We start from the raw sequence: 22,961 nt of genomic DNA on the forward strand, positions 1-22,961 counted from the left end.
CCCCAGGATGTAACTCTCTGATGTCTCAGCCACTCACCTGCGGCACTTTACTACACAAAGCCAGTGAACCGACGCGCCCCCTCATTTTAAAGTTTCTGAAGACACATTCGTTCCCAAAAAGGGCCTCTGAAGGGGAAAGCTGGGGTGCAAGCTGTCTCAAGCAGCACAATTAGAGCCATCTCCAGACCCAGCCCCTCAACCACAGCAAGAAATGAAGAAACATCCCCAGCAAACAGCTCCTTTCAATGCCTGTGGGAGCTGGGCCATCCTAAGTCTTAGATGTTCATGCGAAAGCTACATTAAAACAACAACGAGTGGCCAAGAAGCCATAGGAATGTGGGTGGAGGACACTCGTGTCACATCTAAGCTTCTGGGACTTTAAAGTTTTTCAAACTGCAAAATCCTTTTATTAAATAGGCATCACTTCGAAGGCGAGCCCAGCCCAGGTGATCCCTGGTGAATCATCAAGCCCGGGTCCTCGGGGAGCTGGCATTCCTGCTGAGCTGATGTTGTACTTCTGAAGGCCTGTGACCGCTAATTGCACCATCAGGTGGAATGCAGGGTGCTCTCAACTAGCTGTGGGTTGGGCTTCAGGCTTTTTTCCATCTTTCAGCCAAGGCAGACAATAACGGACTCCATCCCACGCAACTGAGTGATGCGAGGCCTCAAACGCAAGCACGGGTGTTTAGAATCCTGCATTTTCAAAGGCTCTTGCCCACTGGGAATTACATGGAAAGAAGATTAAGAACCACCACCAAAAGAGGCAGGGGGTGGTGCGGGCGTGAGGTAGGGGTGGGGTGGGGATGACAGTCAACACAGTTTGGACCAGAAGCCCATGGCACCCGGCTCCCTGCAAAGGCACAGGGCACAGACAGATGTCGCCTTTCTTGCTGGGATACTCCTGCCACCGTCCACAGGTCCTCCATCACTCCACGTTCTTGTACTTGGTGAACAGGTTGTAAAGAACCCTCAGGGTGGATTTGAGGTCCAAGTTCACCACGTCTGCAGAAGGAAACAGAGAAACCTCAGAGGCCCTGCCATCCTCCTGTCATTGCAGTAGGTACTCTCAGAAGCCATGTCTCCAGCATGACACCAGCTGCCGCGTCCACACAGAGCGCTTCCCCTTAAAGACCTGCCACCACCACATCCAGGACGCTCTGAGCGGCGCCTCCCCAGACACACCGGTTGTGTGAGAGCTCCCGGTGCGGGCTGACACCCTGCGGGACAGGCACCTGGGGTGACAAGAACAGAGACACTTCCACAGCCCGTCCTGGATCGGCACCAGGACGTGTCTAAGGACCGGTTGGGGGACATGGCTAATGACACTTACTGGGACCAAAAACCCTAGTAACACTTAATGGACCTGACGGCTCCCTCTGGGGCCCTGGAAGTCTTGGGCCACTTTCTTTGGGTGGACAAGAACCTTCCTGGGAATCAGACACCTTGTTCATTTCACTTGCTCTGTGACCTCTAAGTGACTTCCGTGATTTGGGGCTCAGACTCTCCATCTGTAAAATGGGCCTGGACCAGATAATGCTCGAGGCCCTTTGAGTCCTGACTCCCTGTGATCCAAAAGCAGCCACAGGATGACCTTGTGCTTTAGCCCTGATCACAAGAGCAAGAAACAGCATGTTACTGAGAGAGCAGGTGGGGTGGATGCTAAGAATCAGCAACTGTCCTTGTCACCAGGCGTGGAGTTTCTCAACTTGCACACCCTCATCAGAGCCTGCACAGCCTCCTTTCCTTCCCTCTTGTTTTACAAAGAGGACCAAGACTCACTGTGGAGAAATGAGCTGCCCACAAGTGTGCTGTCAGAGCAAAAGCAGGGCTGAACTCGGCTCGGTGGGCTTGGGAACACACCCAGGGCTCTGTCGGGGATCCCAGGGTCTCCCCCTGGCCTGAAGGGTCCACCCCAGCTCCCAACAGCCCAGTGGAGGCAGCGGAGGGAGGATGGCAGCCACGGAGTTGGAGGTGGCCAAGGCGAGGGGGGCAGCAGGGACAGAGCAGCTCCCAGGGGCGGGGGCCGTCACTCCCTGGCCCCCTCTGAGTCCACTCCCATGGTGGACTCACAGGGAGACCAGAGCAGCAGCCTGGCACCGATGCCCCCACTCAACAGCCCCCAGGTCTGAGCTCTGAGAACTTTGAGACAGCCTTGCTGGACAAACAGAACTCAACCCTCACACCCCTGCCAGACCCTGCTAACCACGGCCATCCCTTAGCACCTGTGCCCAGGGACAGGCATCCCCTTCTGTGACCCGTGAACCTCAGTCCCTCTGTGCTCCCCAAACACCCACCCCACCACCCAGCTCCGGCACTCGGCTCTGTGAATTTCGAGCGAGCCACAAGCCTTTCTCCCAGGCAAGGGGCCTCCTTAAGGGCAGGGTCGGGGACCCCACTGGAGTCTCCGCCAGGTCTCTGCAAGGGGGTAGGGGGCCAGGATGCCCATCGGAGCTGGGGGCCTGGGGAACCAGGTATGGGCCTGGCTTTTCAGACCCACCCACGTGCAGGGGGCATGAGACTGCTCTGCTTCCTCCCAGTGGGGACCAACAGGGCAGTTTCAGGCCCGCAGGGGAGGAGGTCACAGCCACTGCCTCCCTCCCCACCAGCCCTGGGTACCCAGGTAAGTCTGCCTAGCTTGGAGGAGGGCATCAGGGAGACCACAGCCACTGTGCTGCAGTCTCCATGTCATTCTCATCTTTGTTACCTCCTGATTCTTGCTCCCCAGATGGTTTTGAATGAAGAAGGAAAAATCTCTCATTCATTGCATCAGCCACAAAATCAAGAGGCTCAGCAGGGACCCCGTCTCATAAATCTCTGCGGCTTGGCCCCTGCCCAGTGCTGGCCCAGCGACAGTGCTAATGAGCACTGCAGACCAGCTCTGTCCCCTGCCTGGGCTGGACAGAGGCCCTGGGACACCTGAGGGACCCTGCCTAAGAGGCTGCAGAACCTGCTATTTGCCCCGGGCCGGTGGCGCCTCTGCCTCTGGCCTGGTTTCCATGTGTCCGTGGTGGGTTCCCTGACGTGCTGTCCAGCGGCAGATGAGTAGGAAACACATCCAGGCTCGGGGCAAACCCCCTGCTCGGAAACCGGCCTGTCAGAGGATATCCCGGCCTCTGGACGGGCTCCTGCCTCACTCCTCAAAAAGGGGACAAAGGGCTGGGCGCGATGGCTCACACCTGTAATCCCAGCACTTTGCGAGGCCGAGGCAGGTGGATCACCTGAGGTCAGGAGTTCAAGACCAGCCTGGCCAACATGGTGAAACACCATCTCTACTAAAAATAGAAAAATTAGCCAGGCATGGTGGTGGGTGCCTGTAATCCCAGCTACTCGGGAAACTGAGGCAAGAGAATTGCTTGAACCCAGGAGGAGGAGATTGCAGTGAGCTGGGATCGTGCCATTTGCACTCCAGCCTGGGTGACAAAGCAAAACTGTCCCAGAAAAAAAAAAAAAAGTCGGGGGTTTGGGGAGGACAAAGAACCAGGGCTTCCTCAGCAGCTCAGAGGCCAAGGGCCACCAGGGGTTCTTCTGAGGGTACGGGGGAGCAGCCCATGCTGCAGATAGGGCCCAGGCTTTAGGCTACAGAAACCAAAGGAAGCCCCAGCCAAGCCCACAGCGGACATGAGCAAGGATTTCTCCTCCCTGACAGTGTGCAACCCACCAGACACGAACGCTGAGCTAGCAGCCACCATCAGCAGGGACCTGGCGTGTTTTGTGGGCAGGACCTCTTCCACTGCTCAGAGGAGCAGCTCACTTGAGCCGAATAGGTGCTCAGGGGCAGTCAGGCTCAGCAGCACGCGGGTGGCACTGCCCGGGAGCCCTGCTGGAAAGGTACAGAGCAGAGTTGAACACTGAAGGCTCTGACAAGTCCTGCGTGATGCACGCCCCCAGCAACCTCATGAGACGCATGGAGGCAGGTGCCGTCGTCACTCCCCTGCACAGATGAGGAGGAGGCCCTGGCACAGAAAGGCAAAGTAACCTGTCCGAAGACGCACAGCTGGGGAGAGGCAAAGCAGCATCCCTCGGGCCCCTAGCCACTCCCTCATGCCCCTGCCTCGCAGCAACAAAAGGGCTGAGGGGCAGCAGCAACAAGGAGTCCCAGAGACCCAGGCCGGGCCGGCCTCTACAGGCAGCAGCTTGCCACACTCCCTGCTGGACGCGTGCTTGGATCCAGTGCTGTCGAGCAGTTTCCAGGCCAGGCACGGTTCTCAGCACCGGCATGCAGCGGACAAATCCCTGCCCCCTTGAGGCTTCCATTCTAGTGGGGAGGGAGGGACAATAAAGAACAAACAAGGCCAGGCACGGGGGCTTGCGCCTGTGATGGGAGGCAGGTGAATCGCTTGAGCCCAGAAGTTCGAGACCAGTCTGGGCAACATAGTGAGACCTTGTCTTTACAAAAAAGAAAAGTTAAAAAATTAGCCGGGCATGGTGGTACGCACCTTAGTCCCAGCTACTCGAGAGGCTGAGGTGGGAGGATGGTATGAACCCAAGAGGCAGAGGTTGCAGTGAGCTGTGATCACACCACTGCACTCCAGCCTGGGTGACAGAGTGAGACCCCGTCTCAAAACAAAAAAGAATAAACAGCCACACACACAATGAGACAGGAGGGTGTGAAACTGTCCTGTGAAACCCTGAGAGGAGGATGAACAGGCAGGAAGGGACTGGCCAGGAGCCTTCTGCGTGGACTGGCAGGAGGCAGAGGCTGCGGTGGGTGGATGGAAGGGACAGGATCCATTTTCTAGCTATTCTGGAAACTCTACAAAGCCCGCCATTGAGCAGATGCTGGCAACAGATGCAGGAAGCATCACAGACCCCCAACTCATACACCGCCATGGGGGACTCAGGAGAGGGAGCAGGGCTAGGTAGGGGGCCACGGTCAAAGGGGGGCCCACGGGCACTAACCCCCAGTGTCTGAGTTCTGTGGGCTTCTCCTGCATGGCAAAGGTTTTGATGGAGGCAAAGAGATGTCTTCATACAGGACTTGTCAAAGCCTTTAATATTCAACTCTGCCCTGTAACTTTCCAGCAGGGTTCACAGGGAGTGCCACCCACGTCCTGCGGAGCCTGGCTGTCCCCAAGCACCTATGAAGAAGCCTTCCCAGCAATTCTGATGCTCACTCAGGTGAGAGGGTCCTCCTATAGGTAACTTGGCACAGGAGCCAGGTGGGGACAGGGAAGTGACCGCCACCCCCCTACAGCTCTGCTAGCCTTCTGCCTCCAGCTCCAACCCACGCAGAGCAGGAGCGTGCCAAGTCCCTGCTCCCAGGCACTGCCTTCGGCTGAGCATCAGGGGACCTCCACCCCAACAGTCATTAAATTTGAGTAAGCCTTTAATATCTTCTCAGGGCTCAAAGCTGCATTTCCAGCCTGAGTGGCCAGCCAGAGACACACTTAATCCTGAGGTCCGTGGGCAGAGGCCACGTCCTTCAAAGTCAAGTGGTTATTAAAGAACTGGCACTGCCAGCTCTACCAGCGAAGCCCTCCTGGTTCCCAAAATGAGGAGATTGAGGAGTTGAGGTTGGTAGACTGTTGCCCCAGAGCCAGAGACGTGGGGCCCATCTGAGGAACAACATGCCAGCCTTCCAGCCACTTCTAGGACCCACTCTTCTTCCCCTCCATGTGCAGCCCTCCCAGGGGAACCTGAGCCAGGGGCATTACCTTCAGGACGAGCCTTGGGTTTCTTGAGGCCTCCGTCCAGCATCAGCTCAAAGGCAAAGGACACATTATGGACCTGCCAAGGAAGCAGGTGGGTCAGCGTTGGGGTCCAACAGTCGTTCCCACCCACTGCCCACTGCTGGAGGACAGCCAGCATGGACAGGACCAAGCCTTTGCAATGCTGACGTCCACAAGGACCCAGTGAACCTGGGGCAGACCGCAGGGTGGGCAGAGACGGGTGAGCAAGTCTGCAGAGGGCCACATGCACTCACTAGGTGGTTCTCACCCCTCACACTGGTGATCTGGGCTGAGAGATGGAAGGATGAGGTACCCGGCCTGCTCTCGAGGGCTCACGGCCACCAAGAGCCTGCTCTGCCCCAGATGCCAGCCACATGATGAGAAGTCACAGTGACCCCATTTTATCTATTTATTTACTTACTTTTTTTGAGACAGGGTCTAGAGCACAGGCTAGTGCAGTGGTGAGATCTCGGCTCACTGCAATCTCTACCTCCCAGGCTCAAGCCATCTTCCCGCCTCAGCTTCCCCAGTAGTTGGGACTATAAGCACGCATCACTGTGCCCGGCTAATGTTTGCATTATTTTTATTTTTTTTAGAGACAGGTTTTGCCATGTTGGCCAGGCTAGTCTCTAACTCTTGGACTCAAGTGATCCACCCGCCTCAGCCTCCCAAAGTGCTGGGATTACAGGCGTGAGCCACCGCGCCTGGCCCACAGTGACCCCATTTTACAGACAGGGAAACCGAGGCCCAGAGAGGATGAGTCCGGTGCAGAGGCACGCAGGCCTGGGCACTGCCTCAGGAAGGGCTGTAAAGATCTGCACGTGAGGCTGTGTCTCTCTGCCGGATGAGGTGACTTCAGGGGAGGGAGGGCCCCAGCACTGAGTAGGGACAGTGGGCCGGTCAGAAGGGAAGTCAGACCGACGGTGGCTACAAGGGTCAGCCTGCAGGACCTTGGTCCTGTTAGAGCTGCAGAAAGGCGGCCACCTCCCCCCGACCATGACTTCCCCTGAAATTAAAGGGTCTATTACTCCTCAGCCCCCAAGTGTACTTGAAACTTTTATTCTCCTAATGATGGCTGAATAGGTTTAAAATAAGAGCCTTCTGGGCTGTGTTTAAAGACCACTCAGAGGGATGCAGGTGATGAACTAGGTTACATCCAGCCACCCACCTGCTGCAAGACAAGGCTGATGGGAGGAGGGGACATCAAACCATCAAACAGCAAACAAACACAGATGTTATAGTGCAAGGGACTTCAGGGCTCTTAGTAATCAAATATCCTGGCTGGGCGCGGTGGCTCACACCTGTAGTCCCAGCACTTTGGGAGGCCAAGGCAGGTGGATCAATTGAGGTCAGGCATTTGAGACCAGCCTGATCAATGTGGTGAAACCCCGTCTCTACTAAAAATACAAAAATTAGCCAGGCTTGGTGGTGCGCACCTGTAATCCCAGCTATTTGGGTGGCTGAGGCACGAGAATCGCTTGAACCCGGGAGGCGGAGGTTGCAGTGAGCTGAGATCGCGCCACTGCATTCCAGCCTGGGTGACAGAGCAAGACTCTGTCTCAAAAACAGACAAAAAATTCCTTCAACAATCATATTTTCATGATTTTGAGGTCAATGAATCAGAAACATGAACAATTTTACTTGCAATGTAATTTAATAATTAACCTGGAAAAAGAGGCTTCCCTAGGTTAATCAAATGCACAGCACTGGAAAACAGCTTTGGAAAAGCTTCCACAGCACACACAGCCTGTGCTCGGAGAAGCAGAGGGGCGAATGATGTGCCAGCGCCAACCACGAGACGGTCTGGCTAGTCACGGGGTCAGTGGGGAAGGCACAGCCTGGCAGGAGGGCAGGTCATGTCCACCCATGGGCGGGAGCACAGCAGACCGAGACCCTGCTCCAGAGGCCAACTCAGATGCTGCCAATGGGAACACCGGGCAACATGGCAGACACCTCAACCCTGCAGGACAGCCTGCCTGGAGATGGGGGAGTGCTGCACCAGGGCTGGGCCTGAGGATGGCCAAACACTGGCAACAGGGGAGGAGTGTGAACGGACCGTGTGGAAGGTGCAGAACACAGCTTCCCTAAGGAGAGAGCAGGGAGCGACCTGCGGGTGCTGGGCACCCACCATGGGGTCGGTGTATTCGGTACAGGCTCCCTTTCCCCTCCCGGCCCTGTGTGAGGTGGGTATCATCTTCTTTCACAGAGGAGGGCGTTGGGCTGAGACGGGCTAGGACATCGGTGCCCTAAAAAGGCACGGGGTGGCCAGATGCAATGGCTCATGCCTGTAATCCCAGCACCTTGGGAGGCCAAGGCGGGTGGATCACGAGGTCTGGAGTTCAAGACCAGCCTGGCCAACATGGTAAAACCCTGTCTCTACTAAAAGTACAACAATTAGCCAGGCATGGTGGCAGACACCTGTAATCCCAGCTACTCAAGAGGCTGAGGCAGAAGAATCGCTTGAACCCAGGAGGTGGGGGTTGCAGTGAGCCGAGATCGTACCACTGCACTCCACTCTAGACAGAGTCTAGAGTGAGATCCTGCCTCAAAAAATAAAAAATAAAAAGGCACAGGGCTCAAAGGCATGGAACCAGGACTGAAACAGAATCTATGCCTGTTCTCCAAGAGCCTCCCACCTCCACTCCCCTAGCAACACAGGTTCCTTTAGCTGACCACCGTCCATATCATCAAATGAGCTCACACACACGTACGCACATGCACACTCAAACACACAACAGGCTTGACCCCAAATTGAGATGGAGACAGGATAGCAAAGAGGGGGAACAGTGAGAAAAGATTTTTCTTTTAAGAAAGGATTCTTCTCCATTGTAAAAGTCAGCACCAATTTGGACTGGTCTTTTTATATGTCTCTCCCGTGCACCTCTTAAGCCTGAGGAATCGTGTTCCGCGCAGAGGGAGTGGATGCTTAGGAAGAGCTGGGGATGAGATGCGTGACACGCAGAGACACTCAGAGACAGCTGGACGGTGTGATCAGGTGATGAGGTGGTCACCGCTGCCCCATGAGAGAACAGTTTAAGGGGAGAGCAAAGCCCCTTCCAAGCCTCACTGCTCTGCAGCCACTTGGCCCCACAGTAATTTGTTTTGAAGTGAGATTTTCCTTCTGCTTTCTTCTCAGGCTGAGGAAATGCCAGGCAGGAAATTGCCACCCTCCCATGCCTGTTATCTCTCAGGGCCATGCCTCCGCCCCCAGCCCTCTTTCATGCCCCGCAGAGAAGTGTGAGCCCAGGTCCCTGGATACCCAGCATGCAGCTCCTGGTGAGGCCTGGGGACCACTCACCCCAGCCGTGACTGCAGTGGGAGCCCCTAAGGCCCAGCGGAGACCAGGCCATATACACACCTGCTTTGAGCCAGCCACATGGGCAGAAATCCTTTCTCTCTGTAATTCAAAAGGTTTTAGTCAACCTGGCCAGGTGAGGAAAGAATAGAGGGTTCTGGAATAGGAGTCGACCCTCCTGGCTCTGCCCTTGCTGGCCGTGCAACCCTGGGCTGGTCTCTAAGCCTTCCTGAGATTCCCTGTCCTCATCCAGTAATGCTGAGGGGGAAGCAGCTCGCGTCTTCTAGGAGCGAACTCCAAGTCTTCAGGATACACCCCACTCCACAGAGACAGGGAACCTGCAGAGTCTCCCAAAACGATGACCGATGGCTGCAAGGTGCTTAGCATGTGGCCACTGCAAAGTAAGACTCAAACAGTGGCTTTGCAACAAAAAACCGAAGGCCACACTCATGCGTCTGAGGTAGCTCACGGGGCATGAGCGTACAGGCCCTGAGCTGTCCAGTGTGGTATTTTTTAAATCCAATGCAATTGTTTAAAACCATAAGTCATCACTACCCTCAGGGACAGCAGCTCACGACGCATCTCTGGTTTTGCTCACTGAACCTCAGTCCCTCCTCCAAAAATATGGAGCAGCTGTAAGGATTCCCAGAGCCAGAGCAAACGCACCTTGGGGTCTCAGCCCACAGGAGACATTAGCAGGGGATGTCACCAACGTCCCATCTGCAAGCAGTTTTGAGCACACGGGTGCTGGGCCCAGCCTGAAGTGGGCGAGTCCTCCACAGCAGGGGTCGTGAGGACTACAAGGTAGATAATAAATACTATGGGCTCACGAAGACTTTGCCAGCAGCTGCCAGGAGGAGAAAGGGAAAAAAGGCAGGGGCTGGAGGAGGAACTACTGACATCCTCCCATCCTCCGAAGGAGAGTGCTCCAGCCGCCCGCAGAGCCAGGCCACCACCCCAGGCTCCCTTTCTCCTGAGTGAACAGGATGGTGTGCTGCGTGATATACCTGAAAATAGCCTTCCCTTCCTCGCTCCGATTCAGAGGGGAAGGCGGATGACTCAAGCCTCCTCAAGCCTCGCAGGCCAGGGCAGCAATTGTCAAAGACTTTCATCCCAGTTTCAAAGGGAAGAAGGCCAGGGCCCAGGAGATGATGCCTCTGACATTTGTACAAAGCCTTGTCTTGGAAAGAAACCAGCTCTAGGTCTCCTGGCTAAACTCACTGTTCTCGCCAGTGTTCTTATTAATTTGAACAATGAAAAGATCTCTCCAAAACAATGTGTCTGCAACCAGCCACGTCGGGGCCTGCAAACGCATGCGCTTCTTCGCTGGATGGTCTGCCCTTTCATTTCCAGGATGACAGCACAGGCACCCATGTTTCCTGGTGAGTTCTGCACAATTCTGCTCATTCCCTCTGCACTCCTTCTTGCTCTCTCGCTCTCTCTCACTCTCTCTCGATTCAACATGGACTCCATGTGCCAAGACCTCTCTAATCTGTCCTGATTCCATCTCAGCATGCAAGACAGGAACAACATTTGGCCACAAGCAAACAGACTGTAATGTGCCAGAAGTGGGCAGATTGATAAACACTGGCCCCATTTCTGCTATTTCTCTGGCTGCCGCCACCAGCTTACATTGTCTGCCTCCCTGACTCATGGGTCTAACACTTCGGGAAAATAAAATGACAGATGCCCATGAATCCAAAGCAACATAGACCATCCATGGCCAAGTTTTTAAAGGCAATGCACTAAACACTGCTGTGAGAGGCTTGACTGCGGGAAGCCCTGGACAGAGGGCAGACAGCAGGGAGGGGCCCGCGCACAAGGGCAGGGACAGCAGGACCGGGTGGCGTGGGCCAGCCCAGATTGAAAGGAATGACCCAAATGACCCTATTAGAGAAATTTTTCTAAGAAAACAATCCACGGGAATGAAAAAAAAAATCTATATCAAAAAGATGCTCTGTTGTTTCTGTAGGGAAAAAGATAGAAACACGTTCAAGTTGACTGCCCAAGAATGGGGAACGGGAAGACGCTGGTAACAGAGCCATCCTTGGAACTTTGCGCCACCACTGGAGATGGTATTTGGGAAGCTTGGGAAGCAGCAGAGAAAACCACAGGTGCTGGAGCTGCGGCACAACGGGGGAAGGGTTTACAATTCTACCGAGATGTGACCATTTTTTAATTATTAAAAACTACACGGTCCCATGAAAAAGACCCCAGAGAAAATGTGGCAAACAAAACTCGGATGCGTTGTGGACGGCTGATGGGCTTCTTGTTTCTTTTGCTGAGCGTTACACCTAATTGCAATATCACTTGTGCAATCTTTACTTTTTGAAGAATGCAGCCAGGCTGCAGAAAGAGCTGCTGGGATAGTCTATGCTCTGTATTTCAATGAGCATTTCTTGGACCACTACCAAGGATGGATACCAGGCACATACCTTCTGATCGAAGCTTTCCGGAGTCAGGTAGAAGTTGTGAAGAGGAACAAAATAGTCTTCCAGAAGGCCCATGAGCAGAACCAGGTACACGCCGTCTGCAAACTGCAGAGAACGACTCGTGATGTTTCCGGGCAGGGTGAGGAATTGGCAAATGCTTCGCACAAACTCAAGGGGGGCATACTTTTTCTCCAGAGACAGGGTCTCACTCTGTCACCCAGGCTGGAGTGCACTGATACAATCAAGGCTCACTGCGGCCTCGACCTCCCAGGCTCGGGTGATCCTCCCTGAGGCGATTCTCCCACCTCAGCCTCCCAAGTAGCTGGGACTACAGGCACACACCATCGCACCCAGTTAATTTTTGTATTTTTTGTAGAGACAGGGTTTCGCCATGTTGCCCAGGTTGGTCTCAAATTCCTGGTCTCAAGTGATCTGCTGGCCTCAGCCTCCCAAAGTACTGGGATTACAGGTGCGAGCCACTGCACCCAGCTGGAAATATTTTCTAGCAAAGCAATCCATCCCTCCTCTCACTTTAGGCAGGAGAATCTGGAATCAAGTGAAGGCCTGAACGTGAAGTATTTTGAGACCTGGCTCCTAATCTAGAAAAAAGCAAAAGGAGAGGTGGGCTCTCACACATGGGGCACTGCAAAGACCAGAAATGATGGGTGTGTGGAGCTGAGTGCAGCTGCCTGGCTAGGACCGTGCCTCTGGAACTGTCCCCCACTGCTGACCCCAGGGATAGTACTGACTCCCATCACTCAGGGCTGTTGTGAAGACACAGCGAGATGGCAGGCAGGGAGCACCTGGCACATGTGAGTGCTCCATCAGCATCAGCTGCTGAAAAGATTCATTCAACTCTGCAGGGTGCAGAGCCGGGACCTGGTGGCCCTCACCACTCTGTCTTGCAGCAGAGACCACAGTGAGTGCGGCCCCAGCCTCCAGGGATCTAGAGCTGCTTTCAACATGGTAGCCAATGGCCTCATGCAGCTATTTAAATTAAAATGTTTTTGTTTGAATGTTACTTTTTTTTTTTTTTTTTGAGATGGAGTCTCGCTCTGTCGCCCAGGCTTCAGTGCAGTGGCATGATCTCGGCTCACTGCAAGCTCCGCCTCCCGGGTTTATGCCATTCTCCTGCCTCAGCCTCCCTCCCCAGTAGCTGGGACTACAGGCGCCCGCCACCACACCCGGCTAATTTTTTTGTATTTTTAGTAGAGACGGGGTTTCACCGTGTTAGCCAGGATGGTCTCGATCTCCTGACCTCGAGATCCGCCCACCTTGGCCTCCCAAAGGCTGGGATTACAGGTGTGAGCCACCGCACCCGGCCGCTAACTTATTTTTTATTGTGATAAAATATACATAATCTGAAATGTACCATCTTAACCATGTGTGAGTGCACAGGTCAGTAGCATTAAGTACATCCTCACTGTTGGATCACCCTCACCACCGCCCATCTCCAGAACTTCTTCATGTTCCCAAAGTGAGACTCTGGCCCCCAATTCTCTATTCTACCCTCCCCCCAGCCCCTGAGAACCACCAATCCATCCGCTCTCCGTCTCTATGAATTTGACTCCTCTGGGTATCTCACGTAAGTGGAAGCACATATCCATTTGTCTTTTCGTGTCTCGCTTATGCTGACCTTTCTCTTTAATTTAAATTGTGGTAAAATATACCATAACATTTACCATCTTAACTACTGGTAAGTGTCCAGTTTAATAATGTTAGATGCATTCACATTATTGTATAAACAATCTCCAGAATTCTTAAATTTGAATTTTTAAAACAATTAATTAAAATTAAAAATTTCCAGGCGAGGTGGCTCACGCCTATAATCCTAGCACTTTGGGTGGCTGAGGTGGGTGGATCATGAGGTCAGGAATTCAAGACCAGCCTGACCAACATGGTGAAACCCTGTCTCTACTAAAATACAAAAATTAGCAGGTATGGTGGCGCATGTCTGTAATTCCAGCTACTCTGGAGGTTGAGGCAGGAGAATTGCTTGAACCCGGGAGGTGGAGGCTGCAGTGAGCCGAGATCGTGCCACTGCACTCCAGCCTGGGCAACAGGAGCGAAATTTCATCTCAAAAAATAAATAAATAAAATAAAATAAAATAAAATAAAGATGAGAAGTCAAAATCACAAACATCCAATATCAGAAGCCCTGACCTTTAGCAGGGGGAGCTGCAGCTAGAGCTGTAAAGCATAAAGCAAGTGCCAGCAGGCAACAGTCCCTCAAGGGACTCAGGACAGGGTCTGGGCCCTGAATTCAACACACTGTCAGTTGATGGGAAAATGGTACTTGGCCTCCATGTCACATGCCCTCGGCCTTCCACACCACGAAGCAGCCAGCCACTCCTCTCATTAAGGAGATCAGATGGGCTTGAATAATTCTTTTAAGTGTGTCTCCACACGGAAGCTTCATGCCCACAGCACCCTGGTCAAGTGTGCTGGCATTTTCCCAGCAGAACAACACTTGAGCTGGGATGCCCGCGTCTCCGTGGACTCACTTCCAGGGAACGGAAGCTGTTGCGTGAATGAAGGCACCAACCCACACCTCTCCCCAGGAGGTCCGCGGTGGCCACACCGCTGCACCCACAGGCCCTGAGCCCGCTGAGTCTTTTCTTCTTTCCGTGGTGTCTCCTCACTGTCCCAGCACACGGGGTCACAGGAAGGAGGGAGGACGGCCACACGGAGAGGGCAGGGCCGGGGGGCCCAGCTGCGAGTGGTGACCCTCCACTTTCACAAGCGCCCAGGGCAGTGCCCTCACTCAGCAACCTGCTGTGTAGCTCAGCAGGGAGCAGAATCCCCCACGGAGGCCCCGGGGCCCCGCCACCACCTCCTCATCCGCAGTGCTAAGCCCTGCCCACTTGATCTCAGCGCGCTGTCTCACCCGATCCTCACACTGCCCATTGCCTCCAGTTTAATCCTGTGGACAGAAGCTCAGGGAGGCTGAGGAGCTCATTCACCACCACAGAGTTGGGATGCTCCACAACATAAGAATGGTTTGGAAAAGGAGAGAAAACACACACACACACACCCAGACTGCATAAACCACACACACCACACACACACTACGTAACCACGCACACACACACACACATCACACCAGACTACGTAAACCACACACATACACACACACACAGACTGCATAAACCACACACACACCAGACAGACTACATAAACCACACACACACACACACCATACAGACTACAAAAACCACACACACCACACACCAGACTATGTAAACCACACACATACACACACACACAGACTGCATAAACCACACACACACCACAGACTACATAAACCACACACACACACCATACAGACTACAAAAACCACACACACCACACACCACACACCAGACTATGTAAACCACACACATACACACACACACAGACTGCATAAACCACACACACACCACAGACTACATAAACCACACACACACACACACCATACAGACTACAAAAACCACACACACCACACACCAGACTATGTAAACCACACACATACACACACACACAGACTGCATAAAACACACACACACCACAGACTACATAAACCACACACACACCAGACTATATAAACCACACACACCAGACTACATAAACCACACACACACCCCCCACACAGACTACATAAACCACACACACACACACCACAGACTACATAAACCACACACACACACACCAGACTATATAAACCACACACACCAGACTACATAAACCACACACACACACCCCACACAGACTACATAAACCACACACACACACACACCACACAGACTACAAAAACCACACACACCACACACCAGACTATGTAAACCACACACATACACACACACACAGACTGCATAAAACACACACACACCACAGACTACATAAACCACACACACACACCACACAGACTACATAAACCACACACACCAGACTACATAAACCACACACACACACCCCACACAGACTACATAAACCACACACACACACACACACACACACACACACGACTGCATAAACCACACACACACACCACACAGACTACATAAACCACACACACACACACACCAGACTATATAAACCACACACACCAGACTACATAAACCACACACACACACCCCACACAGACTACATAAACCACACACACACACCCCACACAGACTACATAAACCACACACACACACACACACACGACTACATAAACCATACACACACACCACACAGACTACATAAACCACACACACACACACACACACACACACACACACACACACACAGAAACTGAAGAAATTAAACCAGGGCCTCTCGGACTCCCAGGGCATCAAGACGTTAATGATTTACAGTCTTCATAAATGATACACGGTATTTATAAAAATACCCAAATTCCTTTGGAACTAAACAAAACAAAAATCCCTGCATTTCTGTGGCCAGTGTCCTTTTCTGGTGGGCCAGTGGTTAAACGTACTTTTAAGACTCTATATAGTGTGATTAATAGGGGAAAAAATGAAGATATTGAGTAAATAAAAATAAATACAAATTTAATTTTAGAGTCTCAATGTAAGAGGCTCAGCTGCTAATACTGATGTGCAGACACCTCTGAGAAGGGCTGTGGGGACAGCCAGTATGGATGTGGAGGAGCAGTGCCCCTCACATGCCCCGTGATAGTACCAGGGGCCCCTACACAGCAAATCTTCCTGGGCCTTCAAAGGGTGCGGTACAAGCTTCGTTCTAATGACTCCACTTCTAGGCTTTTATCCCGAGGAAGCAGGCACGAGCACAGACAGCCTGCACAACGATGCTCTCTGCACTGCTATTTACAGGAGCAGAAAAACATCCAGTCATGAGGCACTGGTTTAATGAGGTGCGGTGCAGCCTTCCCGCTGATGAGATACACTTCCCATTAAAAGTGACAAAATATAGATAAACCAATAGATCGAGCAAGGGAAAAAGGATCAGACAGAAACACACACACACACACACATACACACACACACACACACACACACTCTTTCTCTTACACCAAAAGATGCTCACAGTGTATTCAGTGACACAAAACACATTACAGAACAGTGGACAGTAAGATCCATGTTATTTAGAAAAATACATTTGTGCATAGAAAATGTGGCTCACGCCTGTAATCCCAACACTCTGGGAGGCCGAGGCAGGCAGATCACTAGGTCAGGAGTGCGAGACCAGCCCGACCAACATGGTGAAACCCGTCTGTACTAAAAAATACAAAAAAATTAGCCGGGCATGGTGGCACACACCTGTAGTCCCAGCTACTCAGGAGGCTGAGGCAGGAGAATTGCTTGAACCCAGGAGGCGGAGGTTGCAGTGAACTGAGATTGTGCCACTGCACTCCAGCCTGGGCAACAAAGCGAGACTCTGTCTCAAAAGAAAGAGAGAAAGAAAAAGAAAATATCTAGAAAAATACACATCCAACCATGAACTGCAGTTAGCTGCCCCTGGAGAGTCTGAAGGGGGAGGTCCTAGAAAAGGAAGAAGGAGGATTTTTACTTTTTACCTCGGCTGGTTCTGGGGTGCTAACATTTCAAACAGAAAATAATCTGAGGCTAAATGTGCAACATTTGCAAAGTGCAGAAAATAATAAATGTGTTGGCCAATGATATACAAATAAACATACACATTAAAAACAGACCATGATGCCTTTACATACAGACCCACGCTGTCCATGCCTCGCTGTACATGTTAAGAAAAGGCCTGAACAAAACCCTCTGAGCAGTCATCTCCGGGTGACGGGATTACGCGTGATTTTTATTTCTTTTGCTTATCTGCGTTTTCAGACATTTCTACAATGAACCTGAATTACTTTTTTAATTAGAAAAGCAAATGAGAAAAGTTAAAGAAAGAGAAGGGAATGAATGCATGAGCCCTGGGGTTTAAGAAGGATCAGCTGTGCATTAGGGATGTCTGTACCAAGAGCTCAAAAACCTCCACATTCAAGCACCCCACTAATCCTGGGAAAATTATATTTTGTCTTTAATGCTCGCGGAGTGCCCGAAAACATAATTTAACGATGTTCCTTTAGCTTTGAGTGGTGGTTGGGGCTGGGGGAGTAGACTTGATATACTTATTGCAGAAGAAATGTGTTGTACATACTTACCAGGGGGACATTTGCTAGGTCCTGGCCACGGTGTGACAGCAGCACTGAGCAGAGGATAAAGGGGCCAGCACGTTCTAGATGGAGGAACTGACTGTGCAAAGGCCCTGTGGTGGGCTGGGGTAGAGCCCTGGAGGGTGTTATGGGTTGAGTAACACCATCCAGGTGTTTTGGGGTTTTGCGTCTCCCAAAACAAGATACAGTGGTTGGGAGGCTGAGGCAGGCAGATCACGAGGTCAAGAGATTGAGACCATCCTGGCCAACATGGTGAAACCCCGTCTCTACTAAAAATACAAAAATTAGCTGGGCACGATGGGACATACCGGTATTCCCAGCTACTCGGGAGGCTGAGGCAGGAAAATCGCTGGAACCCGGAAGGTGGAGGTTGCAGTGGGCCAAGATCACACCAGTGCACTCCAGCCTGGGTGACAGAGCAAGACTCTGTCTTAAAAAAAATGCAGTGGAACCCTAATCACCAGGACCTCTGAGTGTGACCATATCTGGAAACAGGGTTTACACTGATGCGGTCAGGGTGGGATGAAGTCATGGGTGGGCTCTAATCCAGCATGACCACGTCCTGATAAAAGGGGGACATTTGGACACAGAGACACACGCACAAGGACAACAACACCACATGAAGATGAAGGCAGAGAAGGGAGTGATGTATGTACAAGCCAAGGAATGCTAAAGATCCCAGCAAAACCCCAGAAGCTGGGAGGGAGGCCAGGAACAGCTCCTCCTCACAGCCGTGGAGGCAATCCACCCAGACCCCACCTTGATTTCAGCCGCTTGGTTTGTAGCGCTGTGTGGCGGCAGCCCCAGGAAAGGAAGACAGAGGGGCCGAGAAGGCTACGGTGGTTATTTCTGCCGGCACCATTGGGGGGAATTCCTTGTGAGAGGAACAAAATGGCGCCAGCTTTGTTCACGCGCCCCACCTGGGATCAAAACGCTGACTGAAAACGGCGGCGGACAAAGGATCCTTCAAGCCAAAGCAGCGCATACCTGGGTCTCCAGTTCCGTCACCTCCAAATTCAGCTTGTTCAGGTGCTTGTTCACAAAAGTGATGAGAGACTGCCAAGAACAAAAGAGACACAGGAGCCGTGAACGGCCCACGTGCAGGTCCCATCTGGAGGGGCAGGATTGACATTTGCCTGGGAAACGCTTTCATCATCTCCTGTTTGCTAAAATAAAAAGCCCATGTTTCAAATGCAACATCCCGACAATAGCCCCGAGTTTTCATGGCATAATGCCCACATCTATCCTGGCTACACATGTCTCTGTTCACCAACCCATGCACACATATGCCAATCTGTGCACGTGTGCCATATTTAACAATCACACTGGAGAGCACTCCCTGCTCTTAAGAAAGATGAAACTGCCAGGGGAGGAGCATTACATTTGCAAATGTATCTTAGATGTGACCTGGAACAGTAAACGGCACTCAGAAGACTGAGCGGAAGTGCTGCCTCCAGCCACACCTACTGAATTTCTTTTTTTTTTTTTGAGACAGAGTTTCGCTCTTGTTGCCCAGGCTGGAGTGCAATGACGCAATCTCAGCTCACTGCAACCTTCTCCTCCCCGGTTCAAGTGATTCTCTTGCCTCAGCCTCCCAAGTAGCTGGGATTACAGGCCCTTGTCACCAAGCCCGGCTAATTTTGTATTTTTAGTAGAAATGGGGTTTCTCCATGTTGGTCAGGCTAGTCTTGAACTCTAGACCTCAGGTGATCTGCCCACCTTGGCCTCCCAAAGTGCTGAAATTACAAGCGTAAGCCACCGCACCCAGCCCACCTATCGATCTGCAATACATGGGGAGATCCACCCAGGGTGATCTCTCTGGGCTGTGGGAATTTTCTGAGCCCTATTATGTAGGTACCAAGGGGCACTGGCTTCTCTCTGGCACAGGCTTAAAAACTGTCACCTGTAATTCCTCAGTGACCAAACCCAACTTTGATGGAAAGTCAATACTACCCACCACTGCGCATGATATGATTTCTTACCCATTCTGCTCAAATTTACTGAGCAGCTACTATGCGCCCGGCATGCTGCTTGGTACTAAGGACACAAACACAGTCAGACAGCTCCACCCCCGGCCCCCACCAAAGGGACTGTAATTCTCCATATGCATGTAGTGGTGGGATGGAGACATCAAGAGATACGGTACTGCAGGGAAACACGAAATGCAGGGGAGATTTCACGAGCCACAGAGGAGATGTGTGCGGACCCCCGTTAAGACCATGGAGAGGGAGCATTGGAGCTGGACCTGAGGGTAGGCGAGTGAAAGGTGAGAGTGAGCCGAGTGGGTACCCAGGCACATCTGCAAACCCTTTGGGGTCTTCAGGCTGTGGCTGGATGTGGGTGGGATGGGAAGGAGTAGGAGGGGACGACCCAGGGAGAAACCTGCAGAGGTGGGCAGGGACTCCTGACTTCATTCTGGGGCACAGAGAGCCACAAACACCTAAACTTGCAATGTGGAGGTGAGGAAAGCTATCAGGCAAGTCAAAGGATTCTGTCTTCTTCCTTGCTGGTGGCTCCAGTGCTGAAAATGTGTCTTTCTCAGAATGAATTAACATGGTATCCACTGAGAGATGAAAGCAACCTCAGGCCACACCATTCTCAATGCTACCAGTGACCATACGCTGCAGGCTAAGCCCATGCACAGACAGAATCCCAGTTTATCCTCACAGGGACCTGAGAGGTGGGTAACATCTTTGTCCCCACTTGAAAGATGGGGAAACTGAGGCTGGGGGGTATAATCTCGCCCCTCACCGGAGGTCACACAGCTGATAAGTCGGGAGCTGGATTTGATTCACTCCCTGAACCGGTTGTGTCAGGGTCCTTGGGGGCCACATGTGATGGGGTGGAAATGGGGGACTCTGAGGCTCCTAGCATATACCTCACCACCCAAGAGTGCTAAGAAGGCTTCGTCCCAGAACGACCGTTAGCACAGTTCCAACAGCCTTTTGCAAAATGCTTCCAAGAACGAATGATCTTGTGGTCCAGCCCCAGGCCAACATTTTCCAAAAGAGGGTTCCACAGAAATACAAGGCATCCTACCCCAAAACTGATGGATAAATGAAGCCCACTCTCAACAAACAATTTTGGAAAATGCTTCCTACCAAGCTCCCTCTTGGAGAAGTACAGTATACGTCAGCCTATGAAAGGTTCTGACAAGTCCTGCACTAAGAAAGCATTTGGGTGAGGTGTCCTAGACAAAGGAGAACTCTCTCGCCTGTACCATGGGTAGCAATGAGTGCTCCTCCAACGTCATGGGAAGGAGGGAAGCAGCCTCCTGAATGGGATGCTTGCAGGCACTCGGATAAGTTACTGAGCAGCCAGTGGGCCCCAGTTCCTTTTGAGGGGAACAAGCCTCTCTGGCAGATCCCCCAGAAACTGATCATTCCCACCCCCAACTCCAGAGCCTTGGAGATTTTTCCACCCACAGATTGACCGGCAGACTGCCTGGGCTAGTGAGGGCCCATTCTCTGTCTGGAGGGAAACGGGCCAAATCCATCAATGGCACGGCTCAGCCGCACAGGCCTGCGTGTTTACTGGGCAGGCTGTGGATGGTAACAAGGCCAGCAAGAGCAGCAGGCTGACATGCTTAAAAACATTTCCACATTGAAGACAGGCCTCGAGTCAGAAAGAACTGCTGGCTGGGTAATTCACTTAACAGAAGTGGAGAGGGCGGGCAGGAAGATACCCAGGGAGCAGCGATGTTGAGTTAAAAGGCGCTAATTTTATGCACTGTGGTTACGTTTTTGACTGTAATTACATTTCAATCCATGTGGCAAACATTTCTGAGATTCCAAACATTTTCCCACCTTCTTCCCAGCAGGCATTTGTGCTGTCAAAAAGCCGCGAGCCATGGGAGAGCACATCCAACATCCCACCAATAGCTCACCTTCTTCACCACGCTGAGCTTATCCGGGGCGTGGTCGAACAGCGTGTCGAAGGCATCCCGCTCTGAGGACATGCAAAGAGAGACACGAAGGAGTGTTTATGGAAACCCGCAGTGCTGCCCTAATCCCAGGCCATCCGGGGACCTGCCAGCTTCTGATCCCTCAGGGGGTTCAGTCTCAACTCCCACACCTGCCTAGAATTCTTCCAATTCCTACCAGAACGAAAGGGCTGACCCTGATGATCTGTCCTGGCTAAACCAAGGCGAGCAAGCGCGCTTCGGAACAACTGGAGCAGCATGACTAGAGGCTGCAGAGGGTCCCCTCCAACTGCTTTTTACCTTTTCATATGAAACACATAGATGGCACCTGGCATCTGCACCCGCCATGTCCTAGGACTTGAGGTGTCCTGAATTCTCCCTGTTCCCTTGTCTACTGGCAAATGTCACCTGTGAATCCGATCACTTCCCCCGTGACGCCTCACTGCCCCGCACCTGGGAGCAGCTGCAGCCTCCTACTCCACTCCTGGCCCCTGAGCCCTTCTCCCCAGCAGGCAGAGTGAACCCTTCCAAGTGCAAACAGGATCATTTGGTTCCCCCTCCATTCCCACCACAACTAAAACTCTCCAACTGCTTCTTATCATGCTTAGAACAAAATCCATCCTCTCTCCTGCGAGCCATGGGACACTCTGATAAAATCCATCCTTTCTCCCACGGGCCATGGGACACTCAGGCTCAGCATCATCCTCCTACACGCACCCTCCCTGACTTCACCTCACCAACCGGCCTCCCAGCTGCTCCTGCTGACACTGGTGCACACCTGCCTCACAGCCTTTGCACCTGCTGCCATGGAGGGAGGGTCCCACAGGGGCATATGGGACAGAGACTTGGACCCCAAGCAGAAGGCTGAGGTCTCCAGGTAGACACAGAGATGTGGGGCATCACTGCCGGGGCAGAAGAGACAGGGAGGAGGGCATTTGGAAGTGACTCGGGGCCCCCTAACTTCCATCCTTCAGGTTCCCGGAGGCAGAGCATGTTCAGAGGACCAAGCCCGGCAGAGAGACCCTCTGTTACCAGCCAGGCTGGTAACTTCCATCCTCCAGGTTCCCGGGGGCAGAGCATGCTCAGAAGCCCGAGCCCATAGGAAGGACCCTCTGTTACCAGCCAGGCTGGGGCCCCAACCCAAGGAGCAGCACTGGGGAGCTGCAGAGCCCAGCTTGACAGGAAGAGGGTGGGGTAGGAAGCTCCTCCTGCCCATCTAGGGGGTGGCCTAGGGGGGCCTCCTCAGGGACTGCCCTGGCCTAGGAGAGAGACAAAGAGAGCCCAGAAAGAGAAGAAAGGGGTTAGGCCCAGGTAAGCCAGAGGCCGGGGAGATAAGCCAGCCAGGCCTCCTCGCAGAGGAAGCATGCTGACCCTTCCTCCCAGGCTGGGCCCCAGGAGGCAGCTCACACCCCCCTGCCCAGCCCAGCCCAGGTAGCCTCTGACTTGGCCTTCTGGAGGTGGTGAGAAATGAAGTGGAAAGGAGAAGGAACGCGTATGTGTACACGTGTGTGCA

General features: G+C 52.7%; 1 protein-coding gene across 4 annotated transcripts in view; it reads right to left on the minus strand.

The window, feature by feature from the left end:
- Positions 1–384: 384 nt before the first annotated feature.
- PARVB (parvin beta) overlaps positions 385–22,961 on the minus strand; it is a 136,211-nt gene continuing 113,634 nt past the window's right edge. For 2 of the 4 annotated variants that reach the window (XM_028827618.2, XM_077949370.1), the window contains exons 9-13: positions 21,413–21,474; positions 18,514–18,582; positions 11,400–11,501; positions 5,655–5,727; positions 385–1,002 (exon numbers count right to left, since the gene is read on the minus strand). In XM_028827618.2, the coding sequence (XP_028683451.1) occupies positions 926–1,002; positions 5,655–5,727; positions 11,400–11,501; positions 18,514–18,582; positions 21,413–21,474 (383 nt within the window). In that variant the 3' untranslated portion in view covers positions 385–925. Of the gene's footprint in view, positions 1,003–5,654; positions 5,728–11,399; positions 11,502–16,462; positions 16,880–18,513; positions 18,583–21,412; positions 21,475–22,961 lie in introns of those variants that run through there. The other 2 variants (XM_028827619.2, XM_077949369.1) reach the window with 2 other exon arrangements.

Source organism: Macaca mulatta, chromosome 10 (genome assembly GCF_049350105.2).
Source record: "Macaca mulatta isolate MMU2019108-1 chromosome 10, T2T-MMU8v2.0, whole genome shotgun sequence".
NCBI lineage: Eukaryota > Metazoa > Chordata > Mammalia > Primates > Cercopithecidae > Macaca > Macaca mulatta.